This window comes from Pseudorca crassidens, chromosome 5, assembly GCF_039906515.1.
Source record: "Pseudorca crassidens isolate mPseCra1 chromosome 5, mPseCra1.hap1, whole genome shotgun sequence".
In the NCBI taxonomy this organism is placed as follows: domain Eukaryota; kingdom Metazoa; phylum Chordata; class Mammalia; order Artiodactyla; family Delphinidae; genus Pseudorca; species Pseudorca crassidens.
This window is the reverse complement of record NC_090300.1, coordinates 140449638-140467735: the sequence shown is the minus strand read 5'-3', so window position 1 is coordinate 140467735 and position 18098 is coordinate 140449638. Positions and strand designations below refer to the sequence as shown.

At 39.0% G+C, this 18098-nt stretch overlaps 1 protein-coding gene across 1 annotated transcript in view; it reads right to left on the bottom strand.

Annotated features, from left to right (window-relative positions):
- The window catches only part of MORC3 (MORC family CW-type zinc finger 3), a 41880-nt gene that overhangs the window by 19849 nt on the left and 3933 nt on the right, over nt 1-18098 (bottom strand). Inside the window, exons 2-9 of the mRNA XM_067739454.1 lie at nt 13095-13167; nt 11244-11376; nt 9873-10086; nt 9184-9332; nt 7373-7520; nt 5032-5160; nt 4502-4624; nt 975-1072 (exon numbers count right to left, since the gene is read on the bottom strand). Coding sequence (XP_067595555.1) covers nt 975-1072; nt 4502-4624; nt 5032-5160; nt 7373-7520; nt 9184-9332; nt 9873-10086; nt 11244-11376; nt 13095-13167 — 1067 coding nt within the window. The remainder of the gene's footprint in view (nt 1-974; nt 1073-4501; nt 4625-5031; nt 5161-7372; nt 7521-9183; nt 9333-9872; nt 10087-11243; nt 11377-13094; nt 13168-18098) is intronic.

The following is an 18098-nucleotide window of genomic DNA, read 5'->3' as shown; positions in this document are numbered from 1 at the left end:
CAGCAGGAACCAGTTCCAGCATATACTCACACCCTTGGGCACAGACAGGTCTCCTCTACAGAACAGCTCCAGCCCAAGCCCAACCACATCCCCTGGCAACAGCAGGCCATGTCTACAGACCCAGACTGGCCAGGCCTTCTGGCAAGCTTCTTGCCATGGCAGGTGGCCTGTTGCTGTGTTTGTTATGACCTCTACAAAGAGATCTGAATCTCTGACATCAGGGACCCAGGATCCTCTCTTAGTTCCTTTATTGTCTACTCTTTTTCAACCTAGAGGTAACTGCTGCTCTTTTGTATCGGCTAGTTCTGGACATCTACTGTCCTCTTTCACCTCTCTGAGTGATCACCTTCTACTATTCTGGTTAACAACTCCCTATATTTTCCCTGTTCAAATAACAGGGGTAGCTTCTGTCTCAGGACTATACTCTGAATATTTATTGATTTTCTCTATTGTGTGTTTCCTAATTTGCTGATTTTGCTCTTTAACATTTCCCTCCTTCCACTTTGTTTTTATATGAAGTTTGCATTCTTCTTCATAATATACGCTCATTAGGACAACTGTTTGTGCTTCCTAAATTTACAAGTAAAATTGATGGTCATATTTATTTTATGGCTTCTGATCACTCTTAAAAGATACGAGCATTTCTGTCTCAAGTACATAGGACTAAGTTATCTTAAAGTTCCCATCCAAGATCAGAGTTTCTGGATTTTATATTACACAAAAAAATGTTACCAAGAAAGCAGGAACTTCCTCTATTTAGTACAAATCTCAAAAATTCTTCATCAGTAAAGACAGAGGAGAATATATTTCTATTTGTGACGGAGTAGAATACAATCCCCAGCGATGAGAAAATGATTACATGTGTTTTCTATGCAAGCTTCCCACAAAACAGAAAGAAATCCAGCTTAGAAAAAGTTATGAAAGTATTTCCAAAATGAATAGTAAGAAGTCAGTCATTTAAATAGGTAACATACCTGTATTCGTTAGTATAATCGAAATCTTGTTTATTATGAGTCGGCTTTAGGAAATAACAGTCTATAATCCCCACTACTCCAACACCCATGTTGTTTGCCTGAAAAATAAAACTGGCATTTTAAACATGAAACATGATGCTTCAAACAATTATCCCTTCACCAAGATTTAAGATCTGCATGAAACATTTTCCTATATTTTATCTGATGCTCATGACATTTAGATTGAAAAACAGTGTCTGGCAGGTAATTTACCTTTCTGGGAGCTAACTCCTAAATATGTAACAGCAGCTTTCCTCCAAAACCACTTCCACTGTTAGCAAGTATTTATGTCGACAAGTATTATCATTCCCGATTTTATACTAGGGAAAAAAGATCCCCTCTACTGGGATGCCATTTCTTAGCTACTAAAAACCACAATTAACTCCTTCCAGTATCCATAGTGCCTAGCAAAGGCTTTTTGGCACATAATATTCCGTAAGTTCGTTAGATAAAAATTAAAGACATTTATCCAAAGTTACACATTCAGTTGTTTATTGTGATGAAGTAAAAACTTCAATTCAACTGACCTAGGTTATTTTTTAAACCTGCTAGCTAAAACACTGAACTCAAAGTATCTGAGTCATTTTCTGATTATCTACATGTGATTAACACATGTATTTTGTTCACGACTATAGCTGAGTCTAAGTATAAAGAGAAAAAGTGGAATACTGACTTCTGAGAATTTTCATAGATGCAACTATAGACAAAACCATGAAAACCTAATCATAATGCTACTTCACTAAAAACCATCAGTGGTTCCTCATTTCATACAACTTGTAAACCACAGAACCCTTCAATCTTAGTTCTTTTTTACCTCCTTTCTGGCCTCATCTTCCTCTCTCCCATTCCCCACTTACCACCTGGTCCAGGCATAACAACTCCCCTAATGATGCCATCCTCTCAGAAGCCTCTTTCTTTTCCTTCGCAGACATTCCTTTCTCTGTCTAGAAAGCTCTTGCCAGACTTCCCCAAACAGTAAATCAACTCAGTCTCATCTCAATCACCACTTTCTACAAGAAGCCCTTTCTGCTGCTCCAAGGATGTACCACATTCCCCTCATCAGAAAGAGCTCTGGGGGCATGTGCTGTACCTTTTCATCTTTTTATGCCGAGCATCTAGCGTGGAAAATCATACCAAGTATTTAATAAATGTTTACTGAATCCAAATACTACGACCAGTCCATCTTCTGGTAAAGAAAAACATTAAAAGTTGGCTGTAGGGCTTCTCTAGTGGCACAGTGGTTAGGAATCCACCTGCCAATGCAGGGGACATGGGTTCAATCCCTGGTCTGGGAAGATCCCACATGCTGTGGAGCAACTAAGCCCGTGTGCCACAACTACGGAGCCTGTGCGCCTAGAGCCCGTGTTCTGCAACAAGAGAAGCCACCACAATGGGAAGCTCGTGCGCATCAACGAAGACCCAATGCAACCAAAAATAAAATACATTTATTTTAAAAAAAAAAAGTTGGCTGTAAAAGCATATTTTTTACAAGGTTAAACTTAACCAGAAATTATATATAATGCAAATTTAACTGGGTTGGAAAAATGGATTATGTACCTTAAGTCAAAACACTTGAGAAATAAGGCCTATTACCAAAAATACATTTCCAATTACCAGTGAAATTCAGAACTTTATAATTATAGAGTATTTCTGGCAAAAATTCCTATTCCACGGCTTCCCTGGTGGCGCAGTGGTTGAGAGTCCGCCTGCCGATGCAGGGGACACGGGTTCGTGCCCCGGTCCGGGAAGATCCCACATGCCGCGGAGCAGCTGGGCCCGTGAGCCATGGCTGCTGAGCCTGCGCATCCAGAGCTTGTGCTCCGCAACGGGAGAGGCCACAACAGTGAGAGGCCCGCGTACCGCAAAAAAAAAAAAAAAATTACTATTCCAATTATAAATAAAAATTAGCACTTTAAATAAAAGTTATTGATACCTTGTATCATGGTTGTCATATTTCTGGATTTATATTTCTAATTGAAATCAGTGGTTACAAAGAAGAGCCCAACAAAGTTCATTTACTTTTTTTTTTTTTTTTTTTTTGCGGTACGCGGACCTCTCACCGCTGCGGCCTCTCCTGTTGCGGAGCACAGGCTCCGGACGCACAGGCCCAGCGGCCATGGCTCACAGGCCCAACCGCTCTGCGGCATGTGGGACCCTCCCGGACCGGGGCGCGAACCTGTGTCCCCTGCATCGGCAGGCGGACTCTCAACCACTGCGCCACCAAGGAAGCCCTCATTTACTTTTTCAAAAATTGAAATATAGTTGATTTACAATACTATATTAGTTTCAGGTGTATGACACAGTGATTCAATATTTTATATACTCCATTTAAAATTATAAGATATTCACTATATTCCCTGTGCTGTACAATATATCCTTGTGGCTTATTTATTTTATACATAGTAGTTTGTACCTCTTAATCCCCTACCCCTATCTCCCCCTGCCACCCTGCCCCCACTGGAAACCACTAGTTTGTTCTCCGTGTCTGTGAGTCTGTTTCTGTTTTGTTACATTCACTCACTTGTTTTATTTTTTTGATTCCACATATAAGCGGTAACATACAGTACTTGTCTTTTCCTGACATATTATACTTCATTAAGCATACTATGCTCCAGGTCCATCCATGTTGTTGCAAACAATTTAGAATGAAATAAAATGAATAGAAAATGAACATCATAGAATTGGAAAACAAAATATGCCTGGACTTAAAACCTTAACAAAGCTGAATTTCAGAATTTATCACAAATTCTTAACACCCACCCACACACAACAAAAAAATTTTCTGTGAAAACAGGTAAAGGATAAACAGATCGACATAGTGGGCAATGTTCACCATCCTAAATTGAATTCTACAACAATGGAAGTGGCTTAGGAGGAAAACTCTGATATATTCAGGAACTAACTCCAGAAAAGTAAATCACCTATCAGATACTATTTTTTAGGCTATTGAGTCAACAACTAATTAAAACCAATCAATTTTATTCTAGTATGAAAAAAATCAAGGATCCTTTTCCAAGTGTAGAGAAAATATCTGCACCTGTGCCTGAGGTCTAAGGCGGGTTACTTATTAGCCCCAATTCCCTCATCTGTAAAAGAGATAAAATGTTCTGTCCTCAAATTAATATAAAAGCGTTCTAAGGTCAAGTGCCATACCAGTTATTAAAAACATTGACATTTAAAAGTCATTAGGCAAAAAGTACACTGTTACACATTTGACCCGATAACGTTATCCTAACTTTTTTTTTGCAGTACGCGGGCCTCTCACTGTTGTGGCCTCTCCCGTTGCAGAGCACAGGCTCTGGACGCGCAGGCTCAGCGGCCATGTCTCACGGGCCCAGCGGCTCCACAGCATGTGGGATCTTCCCGGACCGGGGCATGAACTCGTGTCCCCTGCATCGGCAGGCGGACTCTCAACCACTGCGCCACCAGGGATGCCCTGTTATCCTAACTTTTATAAAAGATACAGACATTTTCAGATATAAACTTACCCTTAACTGACATCCAACTTTTTCATAAGCTTTGATGAGTCTATTTCTGTGATACATCATTATCCCATAATGATCTTTATTTCTGCAGTTGAATCCAAAAGTAATTCTCACAGTTTTATTAGTCTTAAATGTTAAGGAAAATTCTGAACACACCACCTCATTCCCTTCAAACCACCCTTCCTCTTTTTTTTTTTGCAGTACGCGAGCCCCTCACTGTTGCGGCCTCTCCCGTTGCGGAGCACAGGCTCCGGATGCGCAGACTCAGCGGCCATGGCTCACGGGCCTAGCCGCTCCGCGGCATGTGGGATATTCCCGGACCGGGGCACGAAGCCGCGTCCCCTGCATCGGCAGGCGGACTCTCAACCACTGCGCCACCAGGGAAGCCCTCATTATTGAATCCAAAGGTGCAAAAAAGGGCAAAAGTTGGAGAGGATTGACTCTATCAAGATAAAAGGAGAAAGGGGGAAGGGAAGTACACTTGACTGATACGTATCTATATACAGCATCATAACAAGCAAAATAAAGGATACTAAAAATTTGGGTCGATAAATATCACGTTCAATGTAGGCAAGACTCTTCGAAACTAGCTGTGTCTTCACTTTCTGCCCACGCAAGATGATCTGCATTCGTGGCTTTAGATATAATATACTGCAGTAAGCCTGCAAAGACACACAATTATCTGTCCTTTCCACATAATTATCTACGGATTTGTTCAACATTACTTATGCATGTATTTAAAAAGGAAGCTACCGCCTTGCTTTGATAAAAGACATATTAACTCTTCAATAAAATACTATAGACTATAAAGGTGTATTAGTTAATATCTAAATACTTTTTATTAAAAACAAGCTCAATATACTGTAGCCAGTAAAAATGACTTACAGAAAACAATCTACTGACCTACATAGATGTTGATATGTTAAGTGAAAAAAAGTTAAGAAACAGCATGTATAGTATGGTCTCATTTTAATTTTAAAAATATGTTTATGTGTACAAAAAGGACTATTTTCTGACTCTCCTGTCAAAACTATATATTGCTATTATAATTTTTAAAGCATCAATAAATTTTATTTCGGCAAAAATAAGCAAAATCTAATATAAACAAAAGGGACTATTATAAGCTTGAAAAGGAAAAAAATCATAAATAATGCACCAACATTTCAGCACAGTAGACAAACAGCACTTCTTCCATATGCAGCTGTAAAAATCAGCAGTCATCTAAATGTGTTTTCCAGTCTTTTTTTTTTTCTTTCTTTTTTTTTTTGGCCGCACTGAGGCTTGCGGGATCTTAGTTCCCTGACCAGGGACTGAACATGGGCCATGAAAGTGGAAGTGCCTAGTCCTAAGCACTGGACCGCCAGGGAATTCCCTAAACGTGTTTTCAATTCTTAATACATGGAAGTTTAGATACCTTAGAATTGTGACCAAACTTTGCATCCTAAAACATGTTAAAATATGATCTCCTGTGCCTGTCTCCAAGCTATCAGAAATCTCTGAGGGAAATGAACTGAACAACTTAAGGAGGATATATGAAAAGTTCAACACAAAACTAAAACTTGAACATTTCTCTTGTTTTTTTTCCTGACTCCTGATTTCAAAATTAGTGGTGTTTTGCTCGTTTATAAAATTCATTAATGATATTTTAAAACATTTTTTTCATGGTACACTAACAATTATACCATCTGCTCTGGCGACCTCTGTATATTCTTGAGTTAAGATTTTCTTAACAACTAGGACATACTTCACTAACACACTGGAGTATATCAAGGAATAGTAATAGCTGCCATTGCAATTGCCAGAATCTCAGAAAAAATTACATAGTATACTTGTAAACGTCAAATGAATCCTTAGCTTGGGGTTATGAAATAATTTTAGCACAAAAAAAGGGAGAAGGGGAATTCCCTGGTGGTCCAGTGGTTAGGACCACTCTCCCTGGTCGGGGAAGTAAGATCCCACATGCCACAGTGCAGCCAAGAAAAACAAAAAGAAGGAAAAAAAAGGGAATAGTATTATATGTCTTATCATAGTGACTAAGAAACTTAATATTCTTTGTTTTAATTAATTTATTTATTTTGGCTGCGTTGGGTCTTTGTTGCTGCGTGGGCTTTCTTCGGTTGCAGCAAGCGGGGGCTACTCTTTGTCGTGGTGGCTTCTCTTGTTGCGGAGCATGGGCTCTAGGCGTGCGGGCTCAGTAATTGTGCCTCGTGGGATCTAGAGCGTAGGCTCAGTAGTTGTGGCGCATAGGCTTAGTTGCTCCACGGTATGTGGGATCTTCCCGGACCAGGGCTCGAACCCGTGTCCCCTGCACTGGCGGGCGGATTCTTAACCACTGCACCACCAGGGAAGCCCGAAACTTAATATTCTTATTATATCAACACTGTTATATTGAGATATGAATTCCTTCAATCTTAAAAACATTCTCATCTCTAAGGTCAAATCTCAAAGATATTTATCACAAAATTATACTAACGTGCATTATGTATAGGCTATACATAATTTATTGCTTTAGGGTATCTGTGTGTGTGCGTGTTCTAGAGAATATTTTAAATTTTAAAAGACACACTCTGAATCTGGCGTTTTGATTGAATCAATCAATATGGCCATCACAGGACAAACTGATTCTAGTATTCCCAATTCAAATAATTAACCACACAGTGAAAGAACTTTTACAAGCACTGTTAGATCTGATGACTTCGCAATTAAAAAACTTTTCTAGGCAAATAAAACAAGCAGTGCACACAAGACAAATTTAATAAGTTGGTTCATGTCTGAGATACTTAGCGATTTCTGGCAGCATTTATAATACAAGTGGTTAACAATTTCCATTATTTGATGATTTTCTCACTCCCACAAAGAGAGCTAAATACATACCCTCAGAGAATAGTCACTCTCAGGGGCAATTTGGTCCATCCTTTCTTGCTTCTTGTACCCTTTCTTCCCTGCTGTCTCATCTAAATCTTCTGGAATTCTAATGTCATATTTATCCTTATCAAAATCAAACTCTGTTGCACTTTTGTAGCTGCAAAAATAATTTTTTATAAGAGCTAAATTTTAACTTCACCATAAGATAAGCAAGCAAAAAACTTTCAGTTAGCAAAACAAAACACGAACATGTGGTGGCAGTTAAGGTCAGAGGAGTTGGAGGGAGGGAGAGAGGGAGAAAAGAAACCCAGAAGGTACAGGAAAGAACTGTATTCATTCACACATTGCCATGGGGAATGTCAAATGATAGAGCCACATTCTGATAGTTTCTTAAAAAAATAAACATGCAACTACCATATGATCCAGCAATTACACTCCTGGGCATTTAGCCCACAAAATGATGACCATATTCCCACAAAAGTCTCTATGCACACATTTTATAGCAGGGGTCTCCAACCCCTGGGCCTGTTAGGAACCCGGCCGCACAGCAGGAGATGTAAAGCTTCACCTGCTGCTCCCCATCACTGCATTACTGCCTGAACCCCACCCCCCCAACCCTGTGGAAAAACTGTCTTCCATGAAACCGGACCCTGATGACAAAAAGGTTGGGAACCCCTGTTTTATAGCTCTATTTGTAATAAATGAAACTTGTAAACAACCAGATTGGTAAACACACTGTGGTCCATCCATACAATGCAATTACCACTCAGCAAGTAAGAGGAAGCAAACGGACACACAAGAACCTGGATGAATCTTCAGAAAATTATGCTGAATGAAAAAAGCTAATCCCAAAAGGTTTCACACGGTATGATTCCAGTTACAGAATATTCTTGAAATGACAAAGTTACAGAAATGGAGAACATGTTAGAGGTTGCCAGGGATTAAGGAAGAAGTGGGTGTGGATATAAAAGGGATCCTTGAGTTGATGAAATTGTCCTGTACCTTGACTGTTATCAATGTCAGTATCAACAGTACTATTGTACTGTAGTGTTCCAAGAAGTTATCATTGGGGGAAACTGGGTAAAGAGTACATGAGATTTCTTACAACTACATATGAATCTACAATGAGCTCAAAATTAAAAGTTAAAGAAAAAATGGTGGGGGGGATGGGAGGGGCAGGGAAGAAAGTAAGAAAAAGAAAATAAAAGAAAAACGGAATACAGGTGGTCAGAAAAGCACAAGAATTAAAGGATTTTAGGATTATCACTATGTGTGCTTTATTCCTATGGTTCAACAGATCTTAGGTCTCTCAATATCACACATTTACCCTAAATTTTAGAACTTTATTTGCAAAGGATTTTATCCTCACAAAGATTTAGCAACACAGAAGTCTCATTTGTATTATTTTTCTCAACAGATGCTGAATTGTGCTTAGCTTTATGTAATTAACCAAACAGACAAAGATTTCTCTAACTTACTCAAGTTGGGACTTGTTGGCTGGGCTTTATCTTTTCGTTTCATTTCTCTTTTTTTTTTGAGGAGAGAGATGGTATAACCAAGAGCGAAAATAGAGTGCTATGGAGACAGACTAGCAGGGCTAGGAAATTTATTTTTAGTAATATGAAATTATCTCAAATTGAAGCCAAAGTAGCCTCAATAAAATACCCTTGGAAAAGGTAAATCATTAACTATGCCATAAAATGAGGACCTTCCAATATATTTGCACTCTTGTGTGACAAAGCATGAACGTAATGAAATTATTCCCACACATGCGCTTTACTTCCCAAATGGTTAACAACTAGCTGAGGTCTACCGTTTACCTTCTGAGATTCCAAATGATGATCCTTGTCCCCTTCTTACCGATGACAGCATCAAGCTCTGCCAGTAATTTCTGTTCCGTAGAAAACAGAGAATGTTCCAGAATTGCAGCAAGACTCGCTTTCGATTCTGTTAAATTAATTATCTGTCGTATATCCTAAGTTAAAGACTTAGACCAATGGCGTATTTTTCACAATTACAATATGGAAACCAACTCAAACTAACTGAAAAACCATTTCCTAAATTATTTTCTAAGTTTTAAAATGATAGTGTGATTTCAAATGAACACCAAGAAGGATGAAGTATGAAGAAGTTTATTATTATTCCTACTTTAATTATTTCCAATATTTGAATGTTTATACAGAAGACATTTTCCTAAGGATATCTTGCTTTTTCATTTTTTGGTGAAAATATCAAGCCAGATCATAAGCTTATCAGACCACAAAAAGACTGAAATAAAGAAGCTTAACATAAAATGCAATCGCCTTATGCTAAGGATTTCCATGGCACAATTCCAATAGAGAAAACAAAGGGACAAACATTTAGCCCAGATGTAGAGCAGAGGCAGTGGACAGGAACAAGAGCTAGAATGGAAGGTATGATTAAAAAACAAGAATCTGGAGGAGGGCAGAAGGATGGAATGGTTCAGATTATTTCTTCATAGTTTCAATTTCAAAATCAAAAGGATATGGTCTTTGTTGAATGCCACTATTGGGACAACAACATGTTCTGCTTTTATGACTTCCAAGTAGGTCTGAGACAAGAAGCCCACGCTCATGCTTTCTCCATTTTTGGTAAAAACCATTGCATCTTTACCCAAACGCATAGAACCTGACTTGAAGCCATTCCCATACAATCCAACTGGAACGTGACCATTCATGGTGACTTTGTCACTGAAGCCAAAGCTAAAAAGAAAAAAAAATTTAATAAGTATGTATAATCTTCATTTATGTTAATTCAAAAACTGTAATACCAAGTAAAGTGCCTAAGTTTGAATGTTAGCCTCATCCTTCCTTGCTGTACAATCTTGGGCAAATTACTTTTAATCTATATTGATGTGTTTCCCTATCTCTGAAAAGAAGGAAACCAAATCCACATTATAGGGATGTAAAGATTACACATACTAAAACAGGAGCTCATTGCCTGGCACATCCCAGCTAAATGGCTGAATTATAATTTAGGCTCCAGGGACCTTGAGATTTCACCCCATGAAATCTCTTCCTCTAAGTGTGAAGGGTTCTCTTGTTCTCAGCAAGCCTGCCGTACTGTGATTATCGATCGGGTGAACCTGACTTTTTTATCAGTGTAAGGAGTATTTGAGAGACAGCAGAAAGGCCTCTGAGGCAAATCCTCCCTCTACCTCATACCTGTACTATGTATCTTAGCTTCTATTTCAGGCACAGTTGGCTTCATCCTGACATCCTATTCTGTGACCCTAGAGCCCAAGCCCTTACAATTACGCTACTTCCTCATCCTGTGTCACTTTAAAATTACCAGTCCCCATTCCCCAAAGTGGTAAGTTTTATAGGAAATAGTAGCTAAAACTATTTCCACTAAAGCACAAACAACTGATGTCAATGTGCTACAACTCTAAAGGAATGGTGGAATTTTAGATAAGTCAGAAATGGGGAGCGGGTGATGAGAATGGCAGGGACTGCTTAATAATCTAACAGTAGGGCTTCCCTGGTGGCGCAGTGGTTGCGAGTCCGCCTGCCGATGCAGGGGACATGGGTTCATGCCCGGTCTGGGAAGATCCCACATGCCGTGGAGCGGCTGGGCCCGTGAGCCATGGCCGCTGAGCCTGCGCGTCCGGAGCCTGTGCTCCACAACGGGAGAGGCCACAACAGTGAGAGGCCTGCGTACCGCAAAAGATAAATAAATAAATAAAAATAATAATAATCTAACAGTAGTAGAAAATGACAGAAGACTTAGGAGAATAGAGCACACTGTGGGTATAGCATTTCATGTTTAAAAAACAAAAACTACAGGGTCTAAGTATGACACATGAAACACCTGAACTAGGTAAAAGCAATGATTTTAAGGAGTGTGACACTTTACATACCTCAGCATTTTATGTAATTTGTCTGAAGTCATACCATTCCCATTATCAGTGAATGTCAGGCATATATGGTCATTTATCACTGTTTTGTCAATCCATATCTGTTTAGCATTCACATCAGGATCGTAAGCATTATCTGAGAAAGAAAGTTTTGCGAAATTTTGATTCTGCATTTTGAAGAAGAGCAATTAGTTCAGAACAACACTTTGACAAGCAACAGAATAATATATTTTAAGGAAAATTTAAAAGCTGAAATGTTTTAGAACTCCTAAGATTTGACAACATGAAATTAAACTGTACCATGCTATATATCGTTCATTGACTATTACAGAATTAACTCTATCTAAAGCCCTCCATTTGTTATATAGAGAGCAGAGACTGGTACCCACTACACTGAAAAAGTGTAAAGCCAGAAGAATCGCTGCACTGAAGAGATGATCAAGACAGGAAGGTCTTCTTCTGCCCAAAGAACTAGCCTAGCTATCGAAAGGGAAACTGAGAGCTGAGTGTCAACAGCACTGCAAGTTAACATGGAAGGTCCACAACAGTTACTGAATAAATGAGAAAGCAGTATGCTAACCTATACACACAGATGAAGGTTCACTTCTACCCAGTTCTTCAAATTGTAGCCCTTTTCAATCTGACAGAAGTTTCTGGTGGCTGGTACATTTTTCTAATCTCTGTACACCTCACCGTTTAACACCCTTGCCTAGCATACTTGTTTCTCTCAGAACAGGTAAGTATGAGGAATATATCAAAGAAAAACGAAAAAATTTTCAACAGTAGCAGTAATAAAATCAACTTGTGAACTATCTAAGATCTATCAGAATATCCCTGACTAAAAATACTTTTGAGGTATATTTTCAAGTCTTCATTATAATATAAATAATGGTTCTCAAACTATGCTTCTGTAAGTCCTCAATTAAAATCAAATAATCTTTTTCATCAACCACCTTAGCTTCATAAAAAAACTTAAAAATCCGATACACCACAAAGAGCACCATGACTTTCAGTTGCCCAAACCCAAAGCTAGAGAAGCACTATGATGAACAACCCCAGGCTAAGTAGCTCCTCCCGTTGCCATGAAAAAGAATGACCGTGAATAGCTGCAACATTATCTCATTTGCACTTCAGAGTCTACATCTGAACAGCACATGTTAGCTGAGAGACTCTGGAAAATCTAACTTCACCAAAGAAAAGAAGGGTTCTCAAATTTTCTTTCTTTTCTTTTCCTTGCACATCCAACATAGGACCCTTTCTTGATAATGAATCTAAAGAATTCCCAAGAATTCATGTGCACTAATTTTACCAAGAAAAAAATCATGACCCATAATGCAAATCTGAACACAACCTTGCCTCTTTCCTCATGTTCATTAAAACACTTTTAAATATAATCTTATACCTTGATCATTCTATCTACTGGAAAAACCAAGAATTTATTATCACAAAACTAACATAATATAATCCTCCTAGTTACTAACACCAGAAAAATTAATCCACTGTTATAAAATATTTTCAGACTATTAAAAAAAAACATAATTCTCACTTTTTGGCAATAGACGTATTTCTTTTATAATGGACTAAAAATATTTTCAACATAAATGCTTTAGGACTTTGCAAATTAAAATACTTTGATAGTAATATAGGGAAATACTCTGAGTAGGGAAGGCTGAGCACTGATTAACTTGACATCAGTTTGAATAGTTGTTATGCTAGGTAACCTTTACCAATGTTATCGCTGAGATACACTTTGGTTTTTTTTAAAAGCACATCTGCATACTATTTTTCAATAAAAAGCTTTTTAGAACTTCAACTGCAAGCAACAGATTATATACGAAACATGAATTTACTTACCTATTAATTCAGCAACCGCACTAAATGGCCAAGTGTGACTAGTAGAATTTGTATGTAAAAACTTCGGGCAAAGCTGAAATAAACCAATGATTCACGTAAATTAATTAAGGTCTTACTTTTGAGAACAGACGCCAAAATAATTTTCTGTCCCAGTATTAAGAGAGACCAAGCAAGAATGACTTAGCTGCTTGTGTCAGGATATACCTGGAAGACATAACCCGGAAAATGAGATTCCTGGAAGATATGGCTGTAAATCAACTAAACAGTTTCTCATCAAGCTGTGCTGCAAAACCCTTGCCTCCTGTGTCCACCAATCCAGAGCCATATCATTAAGTGCCCAATCCCAAAGCTATCCACCCTACAAGACCTACCTCAAAATTACCATGAGATAAAACTAAGACTTTGTCAAAGGGGTGTTTTCTCCTTCAGTGCATTACGCTTAAGAAACTTAGCTTTGTTTATTAATCAACAGGCTTTTCTCATGGTCTCTCCAAGTTCATTATATCAACAGTTGAACTTGCAGCCCTGGAACAGTATACATCTATAAAGCCTTCAAACAATGTCAAATAACAGTTCAAATGCAACAAACCTTCTTGACCTCCAGAGATTTTATGTCTGATTCATGGTAATACAGTATGGAAGAGTATGTTAATCAACCTCATGCTATAGGGAACTCTCTAAATTCCTGAGTAGTGCAGATATCAAATGCCTAAAAATGTACAAATGGTTTAAAAAGGCTGAGGCTTGGAAATTTCAATATGCAGAGTATTTCCATGAAATGAGGACTTTTTTGTGTTCATTTTGAACAGATTATCTCATATTTAAGGGGGAAAAAAGAGGCACTTAAAGTGTTTCATGTGAAGAGCCCTAGAAATATGATTAGATTATAAATCCAACCAGCTGCATTTACAGTGTTCAGCTGCTGCCACAAGGTGTCAGAAAGAGGTCTACTTTTCCTCTGTCCACCCTCGATTTTAGACAATCCCTAAGCATTTGTTTACTATCAGGTTAAAGTACACATGTGAAAAATAGTATTCTGTAGAAGAGTGGTCTTCGAACTGGAGCATATGTAATTCAGACCTTCTATGGCATATTTTCTATAGCATACATCCACGTAATAATGGTGTATAAGGAATTCCCCAACTTTCTAAAACAAGGGTTTTTATAAAGAAAATCAATTTCCAGGCCTTCATCTTCTACAAGAAACCTTTTGTCAAATTAGTATACCTGAGTCCTGTCCCAGGCCCTCCCCTTGCACAATCATCAGTCCTCCATTTATAAAAGAATACATAGTGTACTCCTCACCCATTCTAAATCTTACTATGGGGCATGGCTTTGGGGTGTAAAGCCTCTGGCTACCAAAGCAGAAAACGATTAAATCAACACCAGAACCCTTAGAATAGTTTCTGTCTTTGCTCTCAATTTTATGAATTTGTTAGGTTTGAAGTCTGGAGTTAGAAATTGGGTATTTTGGTCCATGTTGTAATACTTTGATTTTAGATGTACGGCAGACTGTGGGCAGACTGTCAACTTACATTTAATAACTTCATCCTATATACCAACTCCAAACTGACATGGCACACATTGTTCTTGAGTAAGAGTCCCGGGGGAACAAAGCAAAGAAGGCATCAGTAAGAAAAGATGAATGCTAAACAGTGGCTTTTTGGGTATTTAAACAAAAGCATTATTTTCAACTACTCTTAATTCTCATCTCTCGAACATGTCATCAGCTGGAAAGAAAAACACCCTTCAACAGCCAACACACACACACACACACACACACACACACACACACACACACACACGACATGGACTGTGGAGTATCTTTAACTAGATGTGTGATCCTGGGTAAGCAACTTAACCCTCTGTGCCTCAAGTTTTATCATCTGTGAAAATGAGGATGATAATAATATCAGGTTACCAAGACATTAAGAGAATTAAAAAACTTAATATTTATAAATGCTTAGAAGAACACCTGGGACATAATAAGCATTATAAGTGTATGTTTTTTTAAAAAGGTAAGTATACCCTTAAAGGCACAAATGAGCTCATATATAAATAAAGAAAATCCTCAAGGGCCTCAAGTAAAGAAGGAATTAAAAACTAAAATAAAATTTGAAAATGTGGATTAGAGTGGGGTGCTTAAATGGAATACAAAGGTTTCAATTTTAATGGTGACTCAGGGATAGGAGACATGGCAGAAGAGAAGCACGCACTTGAAGTTACTGCCCCCTCTTACTTCCTCAGTAAAAAAGGGGGTGGGGGGAATATGCCCAATGGGAAGCTTTCTGTTTTGCTCTGGACTCTAGGTTAAAATCAAACAAAAAAAGCGTAACATGAAATTGTGTAAAGAGGCATGCCTTCACTTGGGTTAAGCATTTCAATTTATATAACCTGCAGAACCACTGTGGAGACACAGCCTCAACCAGACTGCATAGGATTCTCCCAGAGACATTATTTGGGGAATATTTGAGTACACAATCTAAAATAACATTTAAGGAAACAATCCACCAGGAGAAAATATTAGCAGACAAGATACAGTAGTATTAGGCATTGCCCCCCAACACTAGGTGAAAGAAATAACAGCCTATAAAACAGGAATCTCTTGAAATAACTAGACATTTAAAAAGTAATCCTCGGGCTTCCCTGGTGGCGCAGTGGTTGAGAGTCCACCTGCCGATGCAGGGGACACGGGTTTGTGCCTCGGTCCGGGAAGATCCCACATGCCGAAGAGCGGCTGGGCCCATGAGCCATGGCCGCCGGGCCTGTGCTCCACAACGGGAGAGGCCACAACAGTGAGAGGCCCACGTACCGCAAAAAAAAAAAGTAATCCTCCCCTCCAAAAAACACACAAAAATGACATACAACGAAGACCACACATATTTTAAAGAATCAATAGAGGGACTTTCCTGGTGGCGCAGTGGTTAAGAATCCGCCTGCCAATGCAGGGGACACAGGTTCAAGCCCTGGTCCAGGAAGATCCCACATGCCGCGGAGCAACTAAGCCCGTGCGCCACAACTACTGAGCCTGCGCTCTAGAGCCTGTGTGCCACAACTACTGAGCCCGCATGCCACAACTACTGAAGCCCACATGCCTAGAGCCCATACTCTGCAACAAGAGAAGTCACCACAATGAGAAGCCCATGCACAGCAACGAAGAGTGGCCCCTGCTCACCACAACTAGAGAAAGCCCGCACGCAGCAACAAAGACCCAACGCAGCCAAAAATAAATAAATAAAAAATATATATTAAAAAAAAGAATCAATAGAACTTTTAGAGTCAACAAATAGTCACAAATTTAAAAAATCATTTAAATATAAGATGGAAGCCTGAACACATGGACAGTGTTTACCTCTGCTGCCTCCCGAAGCCGCTCTATAATGAAGGAAAAAAAGGGGCAGAAACCCAGAAGAACAAAAAGAATCAAAGAAGTGATTACTAATAGCAGACAAAATAGTCAGTAGTTTGGAAACTGGAAAGCACAGACTAGTGACAACTGATTTAATTGCCTGGAAAAAGCTAAATCCGAAGCCTGTAGGAGATGAGAAAACCAACCAGAAGCAGGTCAGGAACCTTGGCAACCCCAGAAAGTCTTAGAAATTAGACTTTGTACCTTTGAAGTAAAAGATACTAGAAGTTGTATGAAAACAAGATAGGCTGAAAGTCTTTAAAAGAAGAAAGATTCCCCAGATCCTTCTTTTAACCTGAGCAGCCCTTCAACTACCCTCAGCAAACCACGTAAGGCTGGAGGTCTGTTCTCTGGAGAAACTGACAGCGGCAGGCTCACAGACAATCAAAAGCAGGTGGGTTAAAAGCAGGTCAGCAAATAGACCAGAAATAAACCCTCTCATATATGGTCAAATGATTTTCCACAAGGGTATAAAGACCATTTAATGAGGAAAGGACAGTTTTTTCAACAAATAGTGCTGGGAAAACTGGATATCCATAAAAAGAATGAAGTTGTGGCCTTACCCTATACCATAAACAAAAACTAACTCAAAATGGATCAAAGAGCTGAAACCATAAAACTCTTAGAAGAAAACATAGAGGAAACCTTTTACGACATTGGACTCGGCAATGACTTCTGAAATCACCAAAATTTAAAACTTCTGTACATCAAAGCAGCAGTCCCCAACCTTTTTGGCACCAGGGACTGGTTTCCTGGAAGACAATTTTTCCACAGACTGGGAAGCGGGGGGTGGGGATGGAGAAATGGTTCAGGCGGTAATGCAAGCGATGGGGAGCCGCAGATGAAGCAGATGAAGCTTTACTCGCTCGCCAGCCTCTCACCTCCAGCTGTGTGGCCTGGCTCCTAGCAGGCCATGGACCACTGCATCCAAGGACACAATCTACAGAGTGAAAAGGCAACCTACAGGATGGGGGGGAAAATCTGCAAATCAAGTATCTGATGAAGGGTTAATATGTAGAATTTACAAAGAACTCCTACAACTCAACAACAAGAAGACTACAAACAGATTAAACAATGGGCAAAGGATTCAGATATTTCTCCAAAGATGCTCAACATCTCTAATCATTAGGGAAATGAAAATCAAAACTACAACGAGATACCGCCTCACACTCAAAGGGTTGGGTATTGTTAAAAATCAAAACAAAAAATACAACAACAAAAGCGGAAAGTAAGTGTTGGGGAGGCCATGGAGGAACTGGAACTCATGCGCACCCTTCGAGGGAATATAAGATGGTGCAGCCACTGTAGACAATATAGAGGGGGCTCAAGAAATTAAATAGACATTTGCCATAGGATCCAGCAATTCTAATTCTGGGTATATACTGAAAAGGATTGAAAGCAGGGTCCTTTTTTTTCTCCTTAATTGAAGTATAGTTGATTTACAATGCTGTGATAGTTTCAGGTGTACACCCAAGTGATTCCATTATACATACATACATATATACACACACAAAGATATGTGTGTGCATGTGTGTGTATACATACATAGATATATATATAGGTATGTATACACACATACTTTTTCCAGACTCTTT